Source organism: Uloborus diversus, chromosome 9 (genome assembly GCF_026930045.1).
Source record: "Uloborus diversus isolate 005 chromosome 9, Udiv.v.3.1, whole genome shotgun sequence".
In the NCBI taxonomy this organism is placed as follows: domain Eukaryota; kingdom Metazoa; phylum Arthropoda; class Arachnida; order Araneae; family Uloboridae; genus Uloborus; species Uloborus diversus.
Genome location: NC_072739.1, coordinates 156975854 through 156998295, shown reverse-complemented (window position 1 = coordinate 156998295; position 22442 = coordinate 156975854). Strand labels below are relative to the sequence as shown.

At 32.3% G+C, this 22442-nt stretch overlaps 1 protein-coding gene across 1 annotated transcript in view; it reads left to right on the top strand.

The window, feature by feature from the left end:
* LOC129229369 (probable isocitrate dehydrogenase [NAD] subunit alpha, mitochondrial) overlaps positions 1-22133 on the top strand; it is a 68825-nt gene extending 46692 nt beyond the window's left edge. The window contains exons 6-10 of the mRNA XM_054863662.1: positions 3309-3411; positions 15362-15426; positions 16635-16716; positions 19909-20061; positions 20313-22133. Of these exons, the coding sequence (XP_054719637.1) occupies positions 3309-3411; positions 15362-15426; positions 16635-16716; positions 19909-20061; positions 20313-20393 (484 nt within the window). The 3' untranslated portion in view covers positions 20394-22133. The remainder of the gene's footprint in view (positions 1-3308; positions 3412-15361; positions 15427-16634; positions 16717-19908; positions 20062-20312) is intronic.
* Positions 22134-22442: the final 309 nt, after the last annotated feature.

Genomic DNA, 22442 nt, shown 5'->3' with positions numbered 1-22442 from the left:
CATCACTATGACTGAAAACAATTGATATTTAAAAATAAAATTACAAAAAATATTGTTTTTAATTTTATTAAAAGTACCAAAATAAAACAATATATTTTGTACAAAACAGGAAAAATATTTGTGCTTAATATAATGAAATACTTGAAGAATATTGTAATAATTATTATTTTAAAGCATCATGAAAAATTTCAAAGCACAGATCAATGTGCATTGCTCATTTTACTTATAGGTTGTGTTACGTCTGTTATTGTGCTTTGAGCAAACTACACATCTCCGTCTAAGTTGTTTGCCTTCTTTTTCAGCATATGATTTTAGAAAGTAACTACTGTATGAAGAACTCCGATAAAAATAATTTATAGCTGTTTCAATGTCACACGAAAGAGCCACAGATGGATCAGTCATAAATTGAGATATTTTCTCTTCTAAATGATAGTGTGTTCACCATGGCTACACAAATGAATCTAAAAGTCAAATCCCTTGCTAGAATATCCAATTAAATTTATTATAAATGGAATCGAAACTAGAAACATCTACTTCAAAATGAGTATGCATTTCCCTTTTCACTTACCAGCATATGTTTATATTTTCTTTCTCGAAATCCAATAAATCACAAACGTTAATTCAAACTCCAACAAACTATAGGGGTCACTGCAGCCACTGTCTAATGGTGGATAAAAAGGTAAAACAAAAGCACGCTGTAACGTATAAATTGCTTTTAAGCTTAGCAAATGACAGAAATTTTTGATTGTATGTATGATTTTGTTATTCTTCTGTCTTTTGAAAAGATTTTTTAATGTCTTTTGGTTATTCTGACTCATGTAGAAATAGATGGGTAATCAAAAAGTATTACGAAAGTAAGAAATTAATGCAAAGCACAGAGTAAGTTGTTCTAAAGCAGCCATTTTCACGATGTTGAATTCTATATTTATGAATTTTTGGTTCACTTTGAACAACATTTTCATTTTGTACTGTTGTTTTCTATACATTGGTACTTATTATGTGCGGTTTCATGACATTTCCAGCATTTGATGACATTTTTGTCACATAGTGCACATACGTGACCGTAAAACTCTCAGGAGTAACATTTAATACTCTATGACTATATGATTGGATATCAAAAGAGGGAAGATGATATTCAGTAAGTAACCACCCTATAGTGAGAGCTAATGCAGAAATACATGATTTTGACCATTTTTTCACCATCGATAGCTACATTATCAGGAAGCAACAAAGGCTATAATTTATTTCTAAAAAACTTAGTTTAAAAAAGTTATGATGGAAAACAGTAAGTTTCGTGTAATTTCTTCATTGAAGGATTAAATAAAAACCTATTGTTACAAAAATTCGTTGCATTACAACAGCAATATTAATAGTAAACATAATGAAAATTTTGAACCAAGGCTTCTTTTGAGCAAGCATGAAATTTATTGCTTTCTTAGGATTTTTATCCTTATCTATGCCAAAAATGAATAACGGAACTAAGTAAAAAGACAATTGGTTTTGGCAACAGTTAGAAAAACAAAAGTGTTTATTGTATAAAATTACACAGGCCTGCAAACTTCGGGTCATGAAAAAGTTATTGTATGGTAATGAGTGACTTTTATTCTATTGGGTGGGCTGATATTACATCCCTTTTTCTCAATCACATATAAGAGATTTTTAACAATTGGGCTTTAACATATAGGCAGAAAAGCCTATGTTTTCCTATTCTGGAAGAAAGAGACTTTTCAAAATGTCTGAAAGTTTATTACTTACAAACAAGTTTATGCCTCATACATACAGTTGGAAATCAGCTACTAAATATCTATATTAATTTCATAAAAATAAGAACGTAATAATAGTTAATAATAACGATTCAATTATAACGTAAGGCAATTTTTTCAACTGGCACTGTTTTGGCAGCCAAAGTTTATGTAATAATGTTTTCGGCTTTCACCATGTAATCAAAATATTGCCATTGAAAGAATCTTTAAAACTTTTGTAGAAATGTAAAATAATCCGCCAACTAAACTAGGCAAATTCATAAACAGCACAAAAAACTTCCATTAATTTGTATTAGTGCACATAATTTTGGAAACATTTTGTATGTGAATATATAGCATGATTTTATGTTCACCAAAAGCATCTCAGTGTTTGGGCGACAATATCTCTTTGACGAAAATTAGTAACAGACAATTACAAAGTAGCGAGGGGGAGCATTATCCAAGGTATCCCAAAATGATTACCACAAATATGGTAACATTTTAAATCGCACTAAAAACCCACAATAACTGAAATTTCCCAAAATAGCTAAGGCAAGTATAGTGGGATTACGGGCGGCTACATTTTTTAAAACCGTTCGTATTTTAATAGCCAAAAGGAAAATGTTTTAGACTATGTTTTTAAAAAAAAAGGTGTAAGGAAGAAGCTTGAGTTTTAATCACTTAGAGCAGGGTGTTTTGAGTTCTTTCAGTTAAAACAGAAAATGAATGAAAGTAGCGATTCTTTATCAGAATTATTACTTACCAGTGCAATGCCTGGTATTTTTGCTAGTTTTATGTATTTGTATTACTTATTAACCAGCATAGTTTCTAGAATTTATCGACTCTGAAGTCTTTAAAAGTACCAGTAATGTTTTAGGCTAATGAATTATGGATCAAAGCTGTGGATTTCTCTTGTTTTTATCCAGTAGAAATGCCTGCAATCTTATCAGTTTTAAAGCCCTACAAGTGAGGAAGATCAATGTATTGACTAATTTTTTAATGAAGATACAATAATTCCAATATAAAAGTTGATTATTCCGTGCTCTAAAAATAATCATATATTGATAGCCTATGATCGAGTAATGCTCCTGATATCATCAACAATGAAACTTGCGCCATGGCATGATAACTTGTTAAAATGTTTTGGTTATGTTTAACATTAAGGGAAAGGCTTTATTGGGATAAGGCCGAACTGGATCCAGTAACTTAACTGTTTTATTGGTAAGACTCATTTTAGAGGAATGAAGAAACGAAAAAGCGGTCAACAATGAACGCTATCTACTGGAGTTCAGTGTTGATCCACTGGAGTTAGGGTTAAAATGTCAACTATCAAAATATCAGCAAAAGGAAATTGCTTCGTTCAAATGTTGAAGCAATTTCCACCTGTCATATCTTGAAGGGCGATTTTCTAGTTAAGAAAATTATGTTGTATGTTGTGTGAAATGTTGTGAGATTTATTTTCAATTAGTTGTAGTTATTATTAATATTTTTCTTTTATAAAATTAATAGTGACTCTTGAAGTGTTATTCGTGGAAGGCTATAATTTTTTTTCAATTTAAATTATAGGAGAATGTCTGATGGTTTATTTCTTCAATGCTGTCGAAAAGTTGCTGAACAACACCCTAATATCAAATATGAAGAAATGTATCTAGATACTGTGTGTCTAAATGTAAGTTAATTTCAAGTTTTATGTGCACGGAATCCATTCAAAACTTTTGCATTCTATAACTTAAGAATAGCTTTTTGAAACATCTTATTGATTCAAAGAGAAAACTAAAGGGTTAAAAACTCTTTCATTAGAGGTTGATGTTAGATATAGAATTGGAATCTTGAGTACAGGAGCACGTTTTCTATTAGTATATTTTCTTTTTCTACAAAATATAAATTCAATCTTACCTTTTATAAAGGGTATCCTAAAATTAACGCAAGATTTGATTATGCCGCCTTTTTTAAAGTAAATTGTTGGTAACCCTAAATAAAGAACAATTTGAAAGCTGAGCATTAAAGTTAATAAAAATGCAGCATTATATGATACAACAACTTGTTTTCATTACTGAACAACTGCATGAGACATTTACTGTTTGTATATTCTCTTGTTTTGGGGATCAGAATTGGCCCTTATCGTGTGATTTAACCCATTAAATTTCTTCTTACAAGGTTGAAGTCAAAAATCTATGTCAACAAGCCCACAACCACTCATGCATTCCCGTGTCACGATATCGAGCACCAGGAGCAGCTACTGGTTGACCAGCCTCATTTTTTCATAATTTTTCCGAAGTACTGTTAATATTGAAAACATCCTTGTTGTATTGTATAACACTCCATTTTTATTAACTCTCAACTGTCAAATTGTTCTATTTTCAGACTCGCCAACAATTTACTGCAAAAATGATGGCAAAATGAAATCTTGCGTTAATTTTGGGACACACTTTATCTATAGGTGTCAAAAAAAAAAAAAAAAAAATTTGCCATTTGCATTCTCATCAATTTGCTCTTTATCCATTGAAAAGCATCGATTGATTGCAAGTTATGATCAAAGCTCTTCTTTCATCTTTTAAGTTGGAGAAGATGAAAAAAGTGATCTTCTCTCAGGAGTCGATCCAGCGCGAAATTGGGGCCGCTTTGCGGCCCCTTCACAAAATTCCGCATGGCAAAAGCGGCCCCTTTCACAAAATTCTGCGTCGCAAAAGCGGCCCCATTCACAAAATTCCCCATCGCAAATGCGGCCCCATTCACAAAATTACGCGTCGTAAAAGCAGCCCCTTCACAAAAATTTATAAAAAGGCAGCCTTTTCACAATATTTTTTAACCGCAAATGTGTACGCATCTACGCGAAAGCCTACCCCTCTTCCACCTTCCCCCATCTTATCTTTTTGCCTACTGCGTTAGGTGTTTTTGCTTGAGAGCGTCAGAGGGGGGGGGGGGACGAGAGAGGGACGCTTGTGATTGGTGGCTAGCGAAAATCCAAGAAAAATAATGAAAACGTGATAAAGAATTGATTCGATGATTTTCTTCTGTTCCACGAGTGCGAATTGAAGACTGGCTCATTTCACGCCACGGCAAATTAATCGCCTATATTCTGTTGGTTTGATTTGCTTCAATGACCAAATACTTCTGAATTAAATATTCCTTTGAATCATTGCAACTTTCAATTGTGTCTTAGTTGCACGCATTCTTCCTTTATCCATATTATTTTGTCAAATTATGCACTTTTAATTCTCAAAAGTAGTTTCAAATTGAAACCTTGCCAGTTGCAGATCTTCTAGTTTTTTTCCTCTTTCTTTTTTTTTTAATTTGTTTAAAAATATTAACATATTTTTTCAATTTGTTCCTATTTTCTTCAGTTTATTTTGAAAAAGTGTTGGCATAAATTAAAGTTAAGTTTAAAATCCAGAAGTTAAGATATTTAAACTAAGCCAACATTAACTGGCCGTGTAATGTCAAGTTGGAGACAAGCAAAAAACATGTTTCAGAAAAATACATTTATTAAATATGACTAGAATAACATCCCCATAAAATACACCCCCAAAATATCATAACAAAAGTGGTTCCAAAATATAAAGAAAAATGTCACCAAGATGTCGATGCAGTCACTTGCCACTCCGAAGGATCAGGTAGAAAACTCACAAAAGGTCCGCCGAATCACACTTCAGGAATGTCCGAATGAAAAGCACCATTACACAATTCGTAGATCGGTGAACATCACAGGTAGACCCGTGGAACTCACATCCCCGACATTTTAATTGGCCGGACACAACACAACAGGTTCTTCACCTGGATTCACTAATTCCAGGACTTGGAATATTAAACATCACATACCACAAAAACCCCCGCTAGCATCGCGGGGAAAAACCCCCCTACACGTGAGCCGGACTAGGCTTCACGTTCAGAACCAACCACTGGGGATAGTTGAAAGAAGAAAAACGAGAGCGAGATCGCTGCCACTCGCCACAATATATATGTTTTATCAACCAATGAGATTCCATGCCTCGATGACGTCACCACACTAACTTCTACTTCGACCATCACTCATTTGCATATTCCACTACCGCGAATCTTCGTACTCCTCTCCATAGCACGTGCGGTCAACGAGTGGAATTAATTCGAGTCGATCAGGTGACAACTCAACTTTTCTGAATCGACACATCGAGACATGCAATCTCCGATGGTTTCAGTAAACAGTCGCCATTAATTATGGCGTGGGGGAATCGTCGATTGAAGTGTTAGCACCAACTAGTTGACAGGTTCTACTTTTACCAGACTGGGCTTAAAGTAGGTACACTTAACTTTAAATTATTTTCTTTAAATTATCGGCTGTGGACCGAGAATAAAAACTAAATAAAATAAAATAATATTTTATGCTAACAAATTCCCCCCTTCTCGGTTACACAGCACGATACACTTCAAAACGACATGAAAACTGACATATTTCACACAACAATTAAAAAATTTAAACACTTTTGAGAAACATTGAAAAATTTACACATTTGAATATTAAACTTTTACATTTTCATAATTACCAAAAATGAGTTTGCACATTTTTTTCAATGTACCCCGAGTCAGAGGCTTGGTAAACGTATCCGCAGGATTTTCTGCGCTTTTCACATATTTTAATTCAAATGTATTCTCCTCTACTAAGTTTCTCAAAAAATGATATCTGACATCAATATGCTTTGTTCTGGAATTTTCTATAGGGGAATTTGAAAATTCTATTGCAGCAATATTGTCACAATTAATTACAGACCCGTTAAATTTATATCCAGCTATTTCAAAATGTGATGTTTCTTCTAAAATTCTTTTTAACCACACCACCTCTTTTGCTGCTTCTGTCAAAGATATATACTCAGCTTCCATGGTGGACAATGAAACACACTTTTGTTTAAATGTTCGCCAGATAATAGGTACTTTGTCAATATAAATAATAATTCCCCCCATCGAAATCCTATCGTCCCTATTTGCAGCATAGTCTGAGTCAGAAAAACCATTGATTTTAATTTCATTTATTGCAGATAGACTTAATTTATAATAATTTGTATATTTTAAATAACCTAAAAGTCTTAATAAACACTGCCAATGTCTTTTACCCGGATTTGCTTGAAATTGAGATAATAAATTAACTGTATATGCAATATCCGGTCTAGTTTTCCCTGCTATATAGGACAAACATCCCAATAAATTGCGATAAGGTACTTTCTCCATTTCTTTTATTTCTTGGTCCGTTTTTGGACAATCAACTAAAGACAAAATTGTACCTTTCGCTATTGGGAGGGTCGAGTATGGGTATTGAAACTTTTCAAAATTTTCACAAACTGTCTTAATATAAGAATTTTGGTGTATAAAAATTCCCCCATTGATTTCTTCAAATTCTACCCCCAATAATTTTTTAGTTCTCCCTAATTCTTTAATATTGTAATGTTTTGATAAATCCTGAATTGTTTCCTGAATTATGATTTCATTTTTTCCAAAAATTATTATATCATCTACATACATCAATAAAAACACATTTCTGTTTCTTGTATAGACACAGTTACTACATTTAAATTTCAAAAAATTCAGACCTTGGAGAACCTTATCAATTTCCAGGTACCAATTTCTCCCCGATTGATGGAGACCATATAGCGATTTCTTTAGACGGCATACCCAGTCTTCTTTTCCCGGGATTACAAAACCCTGTGGTTGTCGCATATAGATTTCTTCATGCAAATCAGCATAAAGATATGCGTTTTTTACGTCTAATTGAAAATGGCTCCAACCCAGGAATATCACCAGAATTGAGAAAAACATTCTTATCAGGGAGAAATTGATAACTGGGGAGAAAACCTGAGAATACGATTCTCCTGCCACCTGCCTGTTTCCCATCGCAACCAATCTGCTTTTAAATCTGGCAATTTCCCCTTTAGCATTCCTCTTCAAGTCATAGACCCACTTATTACCAAGTACTGGTTTACCAACTGGCTGGGGAACTAACTGCCACACCCCCCTTTCTTGAATCACTTTCATTTCTTCTGACATGGCTTCTTGCCAATGTTTTACTTCTGGGGTTTTCAAGCATTGATTATAGTTTTGGGGAATTAGCACTTCTGACAAATTTGCCTCTGGCTCGGGTTCCATTTGTTCCTTAGGGGAATTAAAAATATCAAACAAAGGATTATAAGGCACATTTTTACTTTTGAAATCAAATAGTTCAGGATTGTAAACAATGTTATTCTTCTTACAATATTTTTCTACATCATTGGGTGACCTTAACCTGGTTTTATTTCCTTTTTCATAGTAGTAGATATCAGTACGGTCCCCTGTCTTTCTTTTTACTGCATCCCTCACCCATTCAATTTCCTCACAAGGGGTGGGAGCCTTTCTTTCATCTATCTCTTTATCTAAGAGAACTTCACTAATAGGTTTAATAAAAGAATAATCATCATCATTGTCTACATTCCCATTCAAGTTTGATTTCCCCCAAATTAAATTTTCCCTGAAGACCACATTAATAGTTTCAAAAATTTTCTTTAGCTCTGGGTCCCAAATCCTATACCCTTTTGCTTGGGTTGCGTAGCCCACCATTATGCCTTTCTTACTCCTCGAGTCAAATTTCTTTAGGTTTTGTTTTTGCATGCCTCTGTAGGCAATACATCCAAACCTTCGGAAATGCCTTACTGAAGGCTTGTTTCCCCAGAACAGCTCAAATGGGGTTTTCCCCCTTTCTTTTAGGACTGTTCTATTCCTGACATAATTAAAGCATAAGGCGGCTTCCGCCCAAAATTCTTCCTTTAGTCCAGAGTCTTTCAGCATTGCCCTAACCCCATTCATTAATGTCAAATTGTATCTTTCTACTACCCCGTTCTGTTCGGGAGTATAAGGGTTGGTTCTTTCTATGCTGATGCCTTCTTTAATTAAGTGGGTCTCAAAATTAGAATTTGTGAATTCCCTCCCATTATCAGACCTTATGGCCAAAATTTTCTTGTTGAGGGCTCTCTCTACATGCCTCTGGTATCTAAGGAAATATCCAAAAGCTTCATCTTTTGATTTTAGAAAGTAAATAGTGGACTTCCTTGAGAAATCATCAATTATGGAAAAAATATATCTTTTCCCCCCTAGTGACTCCACCGGAAATGGCCCTGCTAGATCCATGAAAAGAAGCTCAAGTTGTCTTTTAGACCTTATCCCTGGAGTGGGCTTAAATGAACACCTTCTTTTCTTTGCAATAATACAAGGCTCACAATCTGGCCGGTTTCTACTTTTTATATTAAGTCCTTTGACACAGTTCTTCTTTTCAGTTTCCAAGATACTGTCATAATTAATATGGCAAAACCGTTCATGCCACAACTCCAGGTCTAATCCTTTGACCTCGGTTACATTTACATTTGGTGGTGAGTCACTACTTTGATTACTTAAAAATGAAGTGGGTTTTACAAAATACAATTTATCAATTAAAAATGCAGAAAAAAGTTTGATACCATCATTATTAAAAATACATATTTTACCAGGATACCACCTTAATGAAAAACCAAGACTGTCTATCCTGGATCCGGAAAGCAAATTTCGTCTAAGTGTTGGAGCATAATAGACCTCATTCAACGTGATGGTTACTAGCTTACCATCTGTTTTAATTTCGAAAACAATTTTCCCTACCCCCTCGACTTGACTATTTACATTGCCCACAGCTACTTCCATTTTTGTATTTTTAACAGGCCTCAATTCACAAAACAAGTCCCTATCTTTACAGAAATGTGCCGTGGCACCTGTATCCAGTAAAAATACTGGTATTTCCTCCTTCAAATTTGTGTTGTTGGCCTGCACTCCTGATATTTTACTGATGGTGCAAAACATTCCAGCCTTAGGGGGATTACTTTGTTTGACAAAATTACGATTACCTTTATTTTGATTAGTTGGTTTTCTGCTCCAACACCGAGCCGAAATATGCCCCTTTTTCCCACATGTGAAGCAAACTCTCGTTTCAAATTTATTTACATTTTCAACTTTCCGCCCAGTCTGGTGTTTATTCTGAACTGAAAAAGCATTAACACTTGAACTACTATTTCCAAAATTTTCATTTCCTAAAAATTTTAATCTCCCCTCTTCTGCTAAGAGTTCATCCAAAACATTTGAAAAGTTAAATTTACTTTCATCCCATCTATAAATATTTTGTACTATTCCCCTAAAATTTTGATCTAAACTACGTATTAGTTGAAATCCCTTTAATTTCTCATCCATTTTATAGCCATTCTCCTCCAACTGTCGGAGCAAACACCTCAATCGAGCCGCGAACATTCCAATAGTTTCTTTTTCATTAATTCTGCTAGAAAAAAACTCCTCCCACAATCCGGCAACACGGGCTAAAGACGGAGGTTCAAAATTCAATTTCAATGACGTCCATACAGCATATGGATCGTCTAAATCATCTATTAGTTGTTTTAACTCATCCTCTATGTTGAGGTAAATAATCGCCACTGCTTGGCCCCTCCGTTTCTTTATTTCTGCCGAAATACCTTCTTCTACTTTTGTTTGGGTTAATTCCCATAAATCTCTTTCTATCAGTACCATTTTCATATTTTTCGACCATGTTGCCCAATTGCAGGAGTTAAGTTTCTTAATGTTTCGATAGTCCCTTTCCATTATTCTGAAAACTTTTGCAAATTTGTCTCCAACCAAAATGACATTCGACCGAGCTCTGCTACCACTTTTGTTGGCATAAATTAAAGTTAAGTTTAAAATCCAGAAGTTAAGATATTTAAACTAAGCCAACATTAACTGGCCGTGTAATGTCAAGTTGGAGACAAGCAAAAAACATGTTTCAGAAAAATACATTTATTAAATATGACTAGAATAACATCCCCATAAAATACACCCCCAAAATATCATAACAAAAGTGGTTCCAAAATATAAAGAAAAATGTCACCAAGATGTCGATGCAGTCACTTGCCACTCCGAAGGATCAGGTAGAAAACTCACAAAAGGTCCGCCGAATCACACTTCAGGAATGTCCGAATGAAAAGCACCATTACACAATTCGTAGATCGGTGAACATCACAGGTAGACCCGTGGAACTCACATCCCCGACATTTTAATTGGCCGGACACAACACAACAGGTTCTTCACCTGGATTCACTAATTCCAGGACTTGGAATATTAAACATCACATACCACAAAAACCCCCGCTAGCATCGCGGGGAAAAACCCCCCTACACGTGAGCCGGACTAGGCTTCACGTTCAGAACCAACCACTGGGGATAGTTGAAAGAAGAAAAACGAGAGCGAGATCGCTGCCACTCGCCACAATATATATGTTTTATCAACCAATGAGATTCCATGCCTCGATGACGTCACCACACTAACTTCTACTTCGACCATCACTCATTTGCATATTCCACTACCGCGAATCTTCGTACTCCTCTCCATAGCACGTGCGGTCAACGAGTGGAATTAATTCGAGTCGATCAGGTGACAACTCAACTTTTCTGAATCGACACATCGAGACATGCAATCTCCGATGGTTTCAGTAAACAGTCGCCATTAATTATGGCGTGGGGGAATCGTCGATTGAAGTGTTAGCACCAACTAGTTGACAGGTTCTACTTTTACCAGACTGGGCTTAAAGTAGGTACACTTAACTTTAAATTATTTTCTTTAAATTATCGGCTGTGGACCGAGAATAAAAACTAAATAAAATAAAATAATATTTTATGCTAACAAAAAGTTTAAGGTTCATAGTTCGCATGCTGATGCAAATCGTATTGTATGGCAATTAATTAAATCCTGTTAGAGTATGAGTGACTACGCGGGAAACGCCGAACAACCGATTGGCGAAATTCCCTGTAGTTTGTAGTTGATACTGTGCGTTCTCGAAAGCTCACTTGACACGATTGCATTTAATGAAAAAAAAAAGGTGTGATTAGGCCAGGGGTACCCACTTTTTCTCATATTCTTTAGTTTAAAGCAGCGTTTCTTGATCTTTTTTTGAATCTCGGACCGGTAGAACTTCGTCAAAAAATTTCACGGACCGGTAGAAATTTTAATTTTTTTTTCACTAAAATAAACTAATCTGTTTTGTCCCTTTTTTTTTAAACAAATGCCAGAAAGAAAACCCTTTTACTTAAAATAAACTTACAAAAGTTAATTGTAAGATTTTTTTTTAAATAACTTACACACTTTGAATGTAAAAATAAGCGCAGCTAATTTGTGTAAATTTTCATAAGCGAATAAATCTTATAGAGAAACCACAAAACGTATGCAAAGTAATGGATATATTAATGCATAAAATATCGTATAAAATTAGGAATAAAATTAAAATAAGGAAATTTTATTTTATTGGAAACGGGTATAATTCTTCGAAGATCGGTCAAATTTTCTCGCGGACCGGTGCCTACGGAGAATTGCTGGTTTAAAATGCATTATTCATTTTTTCTTTCCTGCTATTTTTCTTGTAGACTGTACGCGTAAGAGCAAAAGATAACTTCCAAAGTCACGCTAGTTTGAGCGTACAGCATACAGTAAACTAAAAGAATAACGGTATTATTTTTTTTTGTAGTTTAATTCCTAGATTCCTTCTTTTATTGATAAAATACAATGCCAGCTGAAAAATATCGTCGATCATTCTATTTAATCTTGCTGTCTTCTTAAAATAAATATGAAACTTCCAGATGAGCAATTTGACAATATTTTAACGCATGTCCGCTAGTGGTGAGCAACGGGAACACCGAGCAAAGGAAGTTGTATTGAGTGGGGTTTTATTAAAAAGTGGCGGGAATCGCGTAATCTGCAGACGATAAATTTAAAAAATGTGGTAATAATTATTCCAGTTCGTTTTCTTTCTCGGTATTAATTTTTCTTTTGTAACAGATCGTCTGCGATCCAGGAGCGCAGACGATATTTTTCGTAGTTAGCTTGTTCGCGCCTTCGCGTGTTTAAGAGGACATTTTTTAGGCGCATCAAAGAATAAATTGATATTCTATTTGATTATAATTTGTGTGGGAGCGGATAATGGATAATTTTAGCGGATAATGGAGCGCTGGAGATAGCCGCAATAATCTCAGTTTGGAGAGATTGCTTGTTCGTTGAAAATTATTCTTCAAGAAATTAAAATATGAAACGAGGACGTCCTGCAACGGGAGGTACCTCCCGAAATTGTGCGTATTATGTTAAAAAATTTCGCTCTTCGAACGTTCGGTCCCAAAATATTGTGAATTTCTTCAAGTCAGCAATTAACAACCCCGATAAAATCGCTACCACCACTTCACCATGCAGTAACGGTAACGCAAATGTTCCCGTTTTGGAGGGCTCGGGAAATGCGGTAAAAGATAGTACATCAAATGACAGTGAGGCAGTTCGCGACGATTTTTGAGCAGAAAATACTGGAAGTGAATCTGGAGCAACTTCAATTGATGATGATATTGAGATTGAGCCATCAAATAATGATTCAAGCATTGTATTTGGGAGTACAAATGGAAATAAGAAGCATGCAATAAATAAAAAGTACATTGCAAATTATGAAAAGGTGTATAGCTGGCTTTACTATAGTTATTCAGCGAAGGGTTTTTTGTGCAAAATATGTTCATCTTTCATGAATGTTAGTGATTTGAACAAACCTTGAGTAAATATTGGAGTTGATGTCAAGAAAAGCTGTCAACCTATAGAGTTTTAAAAAAACATGAGTGCAGCAAAAATCACAGAGAGGCTGTCAATATACAAAAATCTAGTGCAAAAGAAGGAATTCTCAAAAAAATCTGAAAATGAAGAGATTGGAAATGAAGCAAAAAAAAAAAAAAAAAAAAACAGAAAAAAAAAAAAAAACAGAAAATTGATTGGTAAGTTTATTCAAATTTTGTACTTATAATCATGAAGCAATGGGCCATTTTTTAGAATTTTGAATCTCTAGTTAGATTTTTGGGGGTAAATTTAGATGACAATGAAATGAAAAAACATTTGCTAACTTGTGGTAAGAATGCCACGTATTTATCCCACATTTCAGTTCAAAACATTTATCTTTGAAAATACCAAAATTCCGTTGTTTTCAGGAAAATCCTAAATTTTACTTTGATTACGAAATATATATTTAGTATTAATTTGTAATGAGTTTCGAAATCCAATTCTAAAATAACTTTACTAAAAATAAAATTCTTTTATATGCTGTTTTTATATTTTTATTTCTTTCGAAGATCTTGGTTTCCTTACATGCGCCATGGTAAATGAATTTTTCGCATTTTTGATGTTGACTGTACCTTGTTAAGTGGCAAACAAATAAAATTTCTTTATATATTTATTAACATCATTAAATTGCAAAGTTTTAAACGAAATACCTACTCTGTAAGAACGTCAAATGTCAAAAAATTAAACGCTGAATGCTGGTGCAGTATTATTTTGGGTTTTAATTACTTTTAAGTTTTTCAAACACATACATTCTTCTGTGTTAAGAAATATGTGATATCTTTAAGTCTGTTCATATTGTATTTATTGGGAGTTATCATTACGTTCAGCAGCATGTGCAATTTTCATTGATCTAAAAGTATTTGAGAGGGGCAAACAGTAAATCTGTTGTGAGACTTTCACCTTAAGAAAGTGTGCCTTGCATATGTATATTTGTAAAAAACAATAAATGTAATGTGTATCAAATTACAATTAAAATGTTAAGGGTCTTACTTCCCCCCTCCCCCAGCGCATTTTCTCTAGACAGCTTTCAGGTATTCTTCAAGAACTTGCAATCACCCCCTGAAACCTGTCTAATGCTTTTCTATAACGATACGACAGCTAAAAATGCTTTTATATAATCTTTTCCAAGAAAAAAATCACAAGAAGTTCTTTTTTACAAAAATAAAGAAAATTCACAAAAATATTTTGCTTTTTCACAAAAATTAAAAAAATTCACAAAAATATTTTGCTTTTTCACAAAATGGGGACCCAAAAAATAAAACCTGGATCGACCCCTGTCTCTTCTTCATCACGCAATGAATGAATATAATCCAATGTCTCATGCAAATGACAAAGTTTTTTTTTCTTTTGTGCTGGAGTAAAATTGACTTTAAAAAAAAGGATTTAATATTCAATGTAGGCAGAAATAACATGTTGTTAAAATATTACACTACATTGAACTAATGTTGTATTTTTATACCAATAAAAATTCAAAAGTTTATATCTGCAGATTTACGATTTTTTTTTTTTTTTTTTGAGCAGACTTTTAAAATTTTGGTTGAATATTCATTTAGTTCGTTAGCATTTAAATCACTTCAAATTAAAACTCTAACAGAGCTGTTTTATTTATTACTTGATAGATAAATATATTTACTCTAGGTGTTTCTTTTTTCTGAAAGCATTGATTACGAAAAAAGCTTTTTTCTCTTTGAAAAAGTTGAAAGTTATTATTTCAAATAAAAGCTAACTCCAGTTTAAAATAAGTTTACTTAAAAGCATGCAAACTGAAAAGTTTTAATTTTTTATGCAAATTTAAAATCTTGCTAAAGACTAGTTTTGGGTTAAATTAACTGTTCGAAAGTATAATAATTATTTTAGATAATTGTAACAAAACTGAAATAAAAAAAATTTTTCTTTCAAATGTACCAAAAGACACTTGCTTCATTATTAATATTATGGATTTAGAGATTGCATTTTTTAATGTTAATTTATTTTTACAGATGGTTCAAGATCCTGCAAAGTTTGATGTCTTAGTAATGCCAAACTTATATGGAGATATTTTAAGGTAAAATTGCTTCTTAAAATTATTTCTTTTTGGACTAACCACTACATATTTGTAAGTAGTTAGATGTGATGCAATACTTGCTGAATTAGATTGAGTTGCTAATTCATGCTTGAGCAATTTGATTTTGAATGGAAGAAGCAATTTAAATACATTCCTTCTAGTTTTACTTACTGACACTTAACTACTATTTAGGACTTTTTTTTTTATTCCCAATGAATCCTTTACAAAAATCATTATTTCCAACTGGAGAGAAAAAAAAAGAAGAAACCGACTTTAGGACAGAACCATTATAATGGAATGCAAAATTAGAGTTCTCTAAAATTTTAAAATGTCTGTTGTACTTTGCATTTAAACACCACGTTAGATGCTTTGTAAGTCTTTCACATGTATAACGCAAATATAGTTAAGAACTGAATAAATAGAATATAGTCTTATGCAGGATGCTAAATTTGACTGTTTAAGTTGAACTTTTTTTTTTAAATTATTTTAATGTTTTAATTCAGGGCTGTCCAACTGCAAAGAGCCGACGGTCCAGAATTCCGGTCACTGATCACCTGGCAGGCGGCAGTTTGAAAAAGTTGAACAATAACAATTAATAGTTGAATTATTAATTATAAAACAATTAAACAGAAAGATTATAAAAAAATTTGCTTACATTTTAATGGGAAAACTAGTCAGGGCAATATCATCAACAGAAAAGAACTGAGAGTTGACAAGAGCAAGCTCTCAATTTCTTTTTCAAAATCAACAAAGGCCCTAGAGTCGGTGAGGGGGGGGGGTGTCTTTTTTTTCAACCAATTTCAGGCAGGTTTTGCTTATTTGAAATGTTTCCCGCCAACGTGAAGCAATAATATTTCTAGGAATTCGTTTGAACATCAGTGTGCAGTGTAGGACTGCTTGACCTTGACCTGTTAGATGTCCTGTACCTTTTTCTCCCAATACAATGAAAGGAGTAAAAGAGCGATCAAGAGGAAATTTCGGGGACCCTGGCTTGACCAAGAATTGTCGTCTCAGGTGCTTCTTCATACCATAAAATGTCAAAAAAAGAAATATGATGAATCAGAAGTTGGCAGACCGCATGCGGCCCGAGAGCCACCAGTTGAACAGCCCTGTTTTAATTGAAGTATCTTTTTTCTTAATCTGAAATTTACAGTGCAGAATGTGAGTTATCCATTATATTTAAACTTTTTCAAACATTTTTACTATAGTGATCTGTGTGCTGGACTTATTGGAGGTTTAGGTGTTACTCCGAGTGGAAACATTGGAAAAGGAGGTGCTGTATTTGAATCTGTAAGTTTTTTACAAAAACTTTTATGAAATATTAATTGTCCAAAACTCTTGGGCAAAAAGTGGCTTTTAATGAGATCAGGGTTCGTACGGGTCATGGAAATCCTGGAAAGTCATGGAAATTTTTTTATCAAATTTCAGACCTGGAAAAGTCATGGAAAATCGAAATTTTCATTCAAAGTCATGGAAATTTATTTAAAGTCATGAAAAAATGTCCTGGGCAAAGAGAAAGTAACAGAATCTTAAACAGCATTAGAAATATTGAGTGATTTGACAGTAAAACTATTAAACTGGAAAATTGAACGATCCCAAAAACAAATCTGAATTTTGAAATCTCATTGCATCCACCTATGTAACAGCCTCACGTCTTTTTTTGCAATGTGACTTTACTGCTTGGACATAACTTCTTTTGAATTTGCCTTTACTTTCAACACTTTTTATGTTTTATTTTATGTAATAGCTAACTTGCACATTCTTGATTTTGCCACGCCCACTCAAAAAACGCAATATAATTGCATCCGTGTTCTTTCCTATCACTCGTAAAAACTTATCAGAAATAATTTATCAGAGAGTATCTCAATTCATTGAAGGTTTTAGAAAATAAAGATCTTTAATGAGGCAATAAAATACAGAAACAGGAGAACTCTAATACTCTAAAACATAGCTTGCAAAACTAATCCATGCAATCCTGTTGCTACATTCAACGTCAAGAATCAAACACTGTGTTCTAAAATTTCTGAACCTATTAATTTATATGCATTAAAAAATGTGTAAATAAGTAAACAAGTACATTTGAATCTGAAGATTTATTCACTACTGAATTTGTAAAAGAAAATAAAATAGCTTGTTTAGAAATATGAATTTACTAAAGAATGTAGCTTTAATTTAAAGAACCAAAATACTGTCAAGTTATGTGGATGATTAAATGCACTATTGACACTAAGAGGCAACTTTTAAGGCAGATTTATTGAAATTTAGTAATGACTCATACAACCTTTGTCCCATTCATTATCATTCTGCCTGTTTATAAAAAAATTATTAGACATTTAAGCATTATTATTTTGTATTCACTATATTTTTGCTTTACTTAAATTTACAGGATGAAAACAAATAAGAATAGTTTTTTAGGTGCACACTGATATTTTTTCAAGCACAAGTAAGTGCTTCAATGAGGTAGTGGCATTCACCTAAAAGTTTTACTAATACTAGTTTCCAAACATCGGCAAGTTTGATATTAAATAGTACTATTCTGGTCGTGTAACAAGGTCATGAAAAATTTTAGGGAGTCATGAAAAAGTCTTGGAAAAGTCATGGAATTTTTTCATCCGAATAGAGTATGAACCCTGTAAGATAAAAAAAATCAAAATTTAGTATAATTGTCTTTGAACTATGTTTGGTTTCCCTGTTGATCTTGAGTGCAAATTATTGTACACATTGACTATGTAGGACACACAAAAATATGTGTGTATCAATTTTATTATTGTTATTTTCTTTATTGTAATTTTAATCAAATGTGGGTAACAATGGTTAAGTAACTACAAAATTTAGTTATGTAGTAAATATGTAATCACAGGGTCCTCTGTGTTCTTCTCTGAAAATAGTTGCTTTTGTAGTCTATAATATAAAAAATCGTCACCAAATGCAGAAAATAGTTTCTAAAATAGTTTCATTTTTTAAGATAGCATTTTTGTCATATTTAAGCAATGTTATTCCAATAAATAGACATATCTCGGCTGCATGGTATGTAATCCGGGGCTGAGGGCTAGGCCTATACATGCTTCAAAATTTCCAAAAATTTTATCTATACAGCCGTTGAAAAAAAAAAGCTAAGCAATCATTTCCCACACTTTAGTTCAACGTTTTTAAAGGAACGGAAGAAAAACAAACATCGACACATTCTGGTATAATTTATCATTGTCTGACTGCTAACTAAAAGCAACAGTAAACGGCTGACAAGGTAAAAAGGAATGGAGGCGACGCATTTGTGAGTTTCTGATTGCATGAAAATTAGCTCTTGTTTTCAAAAAATGAGTATCCTTATCATAAGGCTACAAGAAATTGAAAAGCAAAATTTTATTGACACACAAAATGTAAACAACAGTTAATTTAAAAAAAAAATAGTAGCAGTAGCGATTTTTATTTCTTTCAAAAATTGTGATTGCAAAAAAACGACACTTTTGGTGCAAAAATATGAGCATCACACATTTTGGATTGTGAATATGGTTATTACATTTCATATTTTCAAAAAATAAACACAGTAAAACATTCCTTTTTTTTTCCGGAAAGTAGGAGGGTTAAATTTAAAAATGAATTTGAAATTTTTCCAGTCAAAAAAAGCAAAAGAGTTTTTATTTACCTTTTCCTAAATGTTAGTTCCTTTACTGTTGAGTGGTTTTGGCCATATTATGGCCAAAATAATCGCCATAGTGGCCTTTGCGTCAAAATAGTAACTTCAGTAACTTTTTAATCAGCTGTAGTCGCTTTTATGCTACTTTTGTGTGACTTTTTTATTGCATTTTTCCCATGGAAACTCTTGAGGTACCCTTAATTACTAGAATTTAGTAATTGCTCCTTCTCTGAAGCATAATTGCAACTAAATTTTTAAACATAAGTGCACTCATTTTGAGAAATTAAAAGATTTTTTTTCTTTTACTCAAAATTAATTTTCTGTGAACAGGATGAGCAGAAATTTTTACGTGACTTTTAAAACTCAAGGAAAACTATTGCATTAAAATAAAAAATGATTAATTTAATTTTAAAATTCCATTTGAATGCTTGCCAATTCATGGTTTTTCTTCTAGACATTATAAGCCAAAAATGTTTAACTTTTCCTTACTGTAAGGTAACCTACTTTTAGGTAGCTTCCTAAGGTCACAGTCATAGCAAAAAGAAATTACTCTATTAGCAAGTAAAATAAATGATTAACTTTGTTACAAAAATTAGTTTATTGCTAAAAGTAATTTATGATGATATATTGATTATTGATGTAATTAAAATAAATCTTTAAAACAAAAATTCTATATGTAACCCAAAAGATAAAAAATATTTGATTTATATATATTTCATTGTTTTCATTTTATCAGTATAAAAACAAATGCATTCTTAGTTTGATTATGAGCTATGGTTGCTACATCATAAGTCATTTTAAAAATATTATAAACTTTATTAACCGTATTCTTTCTTTTCTAATGGTAGGTGCATGGAACTGCACCAGATATTGCTGGACAAGATAAAGCTAATCCAACTGCTCTGTTGTTAAGTGCAATAATGATGTTACGTCACATGAATCTTGGCAGCTATGCTGATAAAATTTCCCAAGCATGTTTTGACACTATAAAAGAAGGCAAGGTATGGAAAGCTTTCCTGATTTCTCTGATACAAATTAATTCAGTTCAATAAAAAATCTGACATTTTTTCTCTTTTACTGATTTGTCTTTCACTGATCTTTTGCATGAAAGGGGCCCTAATGTTTTTTTTAACCTTGGCTTGATCAGGCCCTGTATTTTGTTACATTTTTTAATGAATTTTTTTAAGTACATTATTTTTCTTTCATATTAATTTTATTTAAAAATCTGTAAACAATTATTTTTCTTCTTTAGGTAAGAACAGCAGATTTGGGTGGAAAAGCAAAGTGTTCTGAATTCACAGAAGAAATATGTACGAAAATATGTGCATTATAATTTAGAAGTGACATAAAATAGCAAATACATAGTGAGACATTGTTTATGAGTCTAACATCAAAATGTTGTATGGTTGTAGCATAGAACCAAAAGATTTCTTTCTTCTAACTAGTGTTCAAGAAATTTAGAGCTTGCAAGAGCATACTTTGTTTTCTGAACATCATGGAATTTTCCTTTAATGGTGGAATAATGAACGAGGATTTATTGTTTATTCTTTTGAAACAAATACTGCAGTAAATGAAATTTTAATTATGTCCTTCCTTCTTTAAAAGTTTAACAATTCTGCAATGGAAGAAGTTTATTAAATTTTAGTCATATTTTGTATTAACTTGATGTGTCAAAAGAAACCCCCCCCCCCCAAAAAAAAAAAAGATCCATGTTTCAAAAGATATTTTATGTCAATCATAAGTGAGAAATTTAAGCTTAAAATCTAGTCTTTTACTTTATTTTTCAAAACTATATTTTAATTGTATGTGTTATTGTTTCATAAAATTACTACAAATGAAGATTAACAAACATGGCATTGATTCACCCATTGAATTGTATTTCAGTGCATTCTAAGAACCTAATGCATTTACTTTCAATAAGTGGTTGATTATATTGTAAGCTTTCATCTCATCCCCTCACCTACATTTTAAATTTGGTATTTAAAGAACACTGCCCTTTTTATTTTTATTTTTTTTTATTTATTGATTTATTATTATTATTTTTAATTTTGGAATTGAATTAAGTGGACTCTCATCAATAATTACTGTCTAAAGCAGAACAGTTGATCCTGAAATAGCAATGTGCTAATTGATGTCATACAATCAAAGCAAGTCAATGAATGTTTCAGACAAACTCGTCCTTCCTTATTGCAAAATCAAATGTCTGTGACATTTAAAAAAAAAAAAAAATTGTGAATTAAATAAAGTTTAACTAAAAGTCTGCTAAGAGTAACAAATACACAGCCTTTTATATTTATAGATATAAGTAGAAATTCTCAAACTTTTTAAACAATGAGCAGATTTAAACTGCTTTGCAACTAAATCTTGCAAATTCTATTTTATTTCATGAATAAAAGAAAAAAAAATATCAAAAATTAAAAGTGCTTGAATCTTGAAGCATGTTACTTCATGGCAATTTTATCATTGCACAAAACAGTAAAACAGGACCCTAAACACTGTGCAAGAGCACTTTAGAAATTTCACATATAATTCTAATAGTTTTCATTTGATTTACTCATTAAAATCAGTATGTAGTATCAGTTATGTTACAGTAAAAAACTTGTGAGACAGAAACATTTTTGTTCAAGAGCAATTTTATGTTTTGTTTCCAAAAAAAAAAAAAAAAAAAAACTGCTGAAACTTGTTTAATATACTTAATGCTTGACGGAAATACAGAACTTAAATGCTTTTGTAATTGGTTGAAATTATTTGTTTAAAGCTGCAACACATTTTCAAAGTGCTTGTCCTTCTCTTTTCTTTTCACATTATTGCGAACTGACTTGAAATCTACTTATGAGAGGTCACTGCATTTAATCCTATGAATAAAATTAATAAGATCAGTAACAATATTTGTTTAAAATTGACATTTTTGTAAAAGTGTCCTACCAATGTTATCTGAATGATTATATTGTTCAAACAAAAACTCATTAATTATTGATATTTCATTTTTAAATATTTATTAAAATGTGAACTTATGAGAGCTTTTCTGTTTTATCTGTACTGTATTTTAAAATAAACATCACTGTTATCTGTATCCTTGGTTTTATGATTTATTAAATGTAGGCATGAAACATTTCTGGAAAAATTAGGTAATGCTAAAAATGTATATTACTCCAAAAGTACGGTGAAATTTTCTGAGGAAGGAGGGAAATAGTTATGATTTACAATCATCAATGAAAAGTCTTTTTTTTTTTTGTAATATTTTGTTCTATTCTACTTCATTTAACACATTTTGTTGAAATGTTTTTTTTTTTTTAGTTTAAAGACTATTTTATTTTCATTTATTTAAATTGCAAAACCTTTTTTGCATACCACATAAATTAAAAAGTTAATGGGGAGTGTG